The sequence below is a fragment of the Malurus melanocephalus genome, unplaced genomic scaffold, assembly GCF_030028575.1.
Source record: "Malurus melanocephalus ecotype Western Australia unplaced genomic scaffold, MMel_1.1 scaffold_593, whole genome shotgun sequence".
Lineage (NCBI taxonomy): Eukaryota > Metazoa > Chordata > Aves > Passeriformes > Maluridae > Malurus > Malurus melanocephalus.
The window spans coordinates 184,572-188,683 of record NW_026623825.1 but is presented as its reverse complement, the minus strand read 5'-3'; the positions used below and the strand labels follow the sequence as shown (position 1 = coordinate 188,683).

Genomic DNA, 4,112 nt, shown 5'->3' with positions numbered 1-4,112 from the left:
AGGGGATGGGCTGCAGCCTCTGCTGCTCCAGGCCAGGGCTTGGAGCAGCCTGGGACAGTGGGARCTGTCCCTGCCATGGGRTGGGATGAGCTTTGAGATCCCTTCCCACCCAGAGCATTCCAGGATTCCCTGCAAGCTCAGTCCCAACCCAAGGATGGATTGGGGTCATCTGAGGGGCTCAGCTCATCCTGGCCTGGGACATTTCCCCCAAAGCCCTGGGACATTCCCCTGGTCAGGCTCAGCCTGCAAAGTCTGCTCCCTCCTGACTGCACTGACATTTTAATTAATACAAGTATTATTTTTCCTCTCCTAATTAAAACGAGGATGACACGGAGAGAGAACAATCCAGCTCAGTGTTGACTGAGTGACCTTTCCCCATAAATATGAAACTCTGGCAAGTCACAAGGCCAGCAGCAACCTTCCCTAGGTCAGGAGAGCAGCGCTGAGTGCCCACCCAGCCTGTGCTGCCTGGGATGAACCCACRCTGCTCCCGTCAGAGCTGCCCTTTATCTCTGCCCCACAGCAGGAGCTGTGTGATCCCAGCCCCATTTCACCTGCCCAGGATGAGCCCTGCAGGGACAGTGAGGTCCTTACCACRGCCACAGCCTCAGAGGTCAGCATCTGCTCGGTGCTCAGCGTGGTGAAGTAAGCCAGGTTGGTCAGCAYGTACACCAGCGTGACCACGGGCAGGGAGATGATGATGGCCAGAGGAAGRTTCCTGGGAAAAAGCACCCATTGTCCTGAGCAGCTGATCCAGCCCCCCAGGAACACGCTGCAAACGTGGGAGAGGGGATCCACAGGCTCCATCCCTCAAAAAACACGTGGATGTGGCACTGAGGACACGGTTAGTGGTGGTGGCTGATGGTCTGAAAGGTTTTTCCCAACTCTACAGAGTTGAGATTCCCTGAACAGAGGGAATTCTCCTGCACAAGGAAAGGGAAGGATTGTGGCAGAAGGGATTTTTCCATGGAGAARTTCCATGCAGGAGCAGGAATCCAAGCTCACTACAAAGGCCATTTATTAAAATCACTCAGTGGCACCAGCACAGGGGTTCTGTCTGGGAAAAGGAGCTCCAGTGGGCAGCTTTTAGKCTGCACCTAAACTCAGCTGTCCAAAAGAAAAGGAGCTCAGGCCCAGCCCGAGTGGCTCTGTGAACCCTGTGTCGGTACAAACTCATTTTTCCCAGCAGTTTCCCCTCATTTGTGAACAGAAAGTGCAGAAGGAAACCCTGCTTGGTGCCACTCTAATTGCTCCAGAGGAGCTCCAGGCTGCAGGAGCAGAGTCAAATACCACAACTGCATCCAACAGACGTGGGAATAATTGCAAAATGCAGCCCCCCTGGTGCTGTTTGTCTGGGAAGGGGTGGATCCAGCCCTGGGCTTCCCAGCAGGCACAGAGCACCCCAGGGTCAGCCAGGACAGCCTCTTGCACAAGTGCCCCGAGCCCACAGCAGCTCCAGAAGGGATTTCTCAGCGCTGTCCTGCTCTGCTGGGGCCCCCAAATAACCCCGAGGGGCAGAGCAGGAAGCAGCTCTTGCTCAACAGGGTGGGAAGAGCACGGGACAAACACATGGAGAGCAGCAGAGACATGGGGAGAGTTAACAGAAACACATGGAGAGCAGCAGAGACATGGGGAGAATAACAGAGACATGGGGAGAGTTAACAGAAACACGGGGAGAGCAGCAGAGACATGGGGAGAGCAGCAGAGACAGGGGGAGAGGAACAGAGACATGGGGAGAGCAGAACAAACACGGGGAGAGGAGGAGACAGGAGAGCAGCAGAGACATGGGGAGAGAGGCACAAACCCACAAAAAGCAGGACAAACCCATGGAGAGCAGCACAAACCTATAGAAAGCAGCTCAAACCCATGGAGAGCAGCACAAACCCATAGAAAGCAGCACAAACCCATTGAAAACAGCCCAAAAGCTCAGTGGCAGTTTGACCCAGACAGCAATAAAGCCCTGATGCTCTTTCCTGGCCCAGCACTCGCAGAGGTGCCAGGCTGAGGATGCAGAGCACAGCACAGGAGAGCAGGGGAAAAAAACAGCCCTGCTCCTTCCCCTGCTTCCAGAGGGGTAAAAGGTCACCAATCCATCTTTCCCCAATAAAACCCTCAGATTCCTCCTCTGTTAAACACAAAACACACCCAAACCAGCAGCTTTRCTTTTCCCCCAGGACTCACACCCACCTGTAGGGATTGATCATCTCYTCCGTCACGAAATTCAAGTAATTCCTGCAATTTGGAAAGGACAAGGGGTTGATTCTGGCGAGTCCAAGGAATAAATAAAACCCTTCAGTTTAACTGATCAGGGATCCCAGGAGGGGAACAGGGGCTGATCCTGTGGGAAAACTCRGGATGGCCAAGGGCAGGTTTGGAGCAGCCTGGCACAGTGCAAGGTGCCCAYGGGACTGGAGGATCCCAAAGGTCCCTCCCCACCCACAGAATTCCATGATTCCGTGATGAGGATGGCTCCAAGGGGCCTGATTCCACATCAAACTGAGCAGCAGTGCTCTAAGAAGAGAGAAAAGAGCCCTGCAGGAGCCTCAGGTGGAACTGGAGCTGGAATTGGAATGGGAATTTGGACTGGAATTGGGGCTGGAATTGGAGCTGGAATTGGGCTGGAATTGAAGCTGGGATTGGAGCAAGAATTGAGGCTGGAATTGGGGCTGGAATTGGAGTGGGAATTGGGCTGGAATTGGGCTGAAATTTGGGCTGGAACTGGAGCTGGAACTGGAGCTGGAATTGGGGCTGGAATTGGAGTAGGAATTGGGCTGGAATTGGAGCAGGAATTGGGCTAGAATTGGGGCTGGATTTGGGCTGGAATTGGAGTGGGAATTGGGCTGGAATTGGAGCTGGGATTGGGCTGAAATCGGGCTGGAATTGGGGCAGGAATTGGGCTGGAATTGGGGCTGGAATTGGGCTGGAATTGGGGCTGGAATTGGGGCTGGAATTGGGCTGGAATTGGGGCTGGAATTGGGCTGGAATTGGGGCTGGAATTGGGCTGGAATTCAAGCTGGAATTCAAGCTGGAATTCAAGCAGGAATCAGGCTCAGCGTGGAGCAGGAGCCAGGGCTGTGCCTCACCATCCCCCGTAGGCAAAGAGGCCGCTGTACAGGGCCAGCACGATGTTCCCAACGTCCACCTTGGTGCCCTCGAAGGATTTCTCGGGGCTCAGGTTCTCCACATCACCTGCAGGACACAAACCCCACTCAGTGGAGCCCAAATGCCTCCAGAGGAACCTCAGGATTAATTAATTATCTTAATTACCAGCCGCATTTTGGATGCAGAGCACGGGCACATTGTCCCTCCAGCTTTCCAGGGATTAATTCAAATCAAATTCACCCCAAATGATGACCCCAAAAAGACAACCTCAAGCGAGGAGTGAGCCCTCCAAACTTTCTCACGCTGCAACGTGCTGTCACCAAGGTGATGGCCCCAGGACATCCCGGGGACCTTCCTGCTGCAAGATGCTTTGCAAACACAGATTGTCACGTTGGCCTCTCCACTCGGGGCTGCTGGMCCTCGATAAAGCCCCAGGATTTCCTGCATTTCCACCCAAACCCCCAGAACCCCAGGATTTCCTCCAGTCCCACCGGCCACCTGATAAAGCAGTGGCAATCCCTTTGATTGAGGGAAGTCAGGTTCGAGGGGTTTGGATATCACAAGTCCCCTCCTTTAGGGGCTGATGATCAGAAGTTCCTGTTGTGGATGTGCTTTTGAAAGAAGGCTCCAGAAATAGCAGATTTGATTGTGCCTGAGCTCGCAGCCCTCCCTGAGCAGCCCCAGGTTTATTTATTTTGCTTCCCAAYGCTCCGCAGTTGTTTTGTTCCCCGTCTTTGATGCGGGGTCAGGCTGTGGGAATGGGATGGCTCCCAACCCTGGAGTTCAGGGGATGTGGGGGATGCAGAGGGACACCCAGAGAGTTCTGTGGGGCCACATGGGATTCCTTTTAGGGCAGGAGCTCAGCCCAGCAGCACAGGGTGGCCAGCAAAGCCCAAAGCCAAACCCTGCACGGGGCAGAGCTGCCAGGGAGCTCGGGGATGCTCCAGCAGCAGGAATTTCTCCTGGGATGGCTCCTTATCCCACCTCAGCAGGAATTTCTCCTGGGATGG

At 54.4% G+C, this 4,112-nt stretch overlaps 1 protein-coding gene across 1 annotated transcript in view; it reads right to left on the bottom strand.

The window, feature by feature from the left end:
- The window catches only part of SLC7A5 (solute carrier family 7 member 5), a 31,556-nt gene that overhangs the window by 10,634 nt on the left and 16,810 nt on the right, over positions 1-4,112 (bottom strand). The window contains exons 3-5 of the mRNA XM_057382936.1: positions 3,084-3,189; positions 2,188-2,232; positions 595-718 (exon numbers count right to left, since the gene is read on the bottom strand). Coding sequence (XP_057238919.1) covers positions 595-718; positions 2,188-2,232; positions 3,084-3,189 — 275 coding nt within the window. The remainder of the gene's footprint in view (positions 1-594; positions 719-2,187; positions 2,233-3,083; positions 3,190-4,112) is intronic.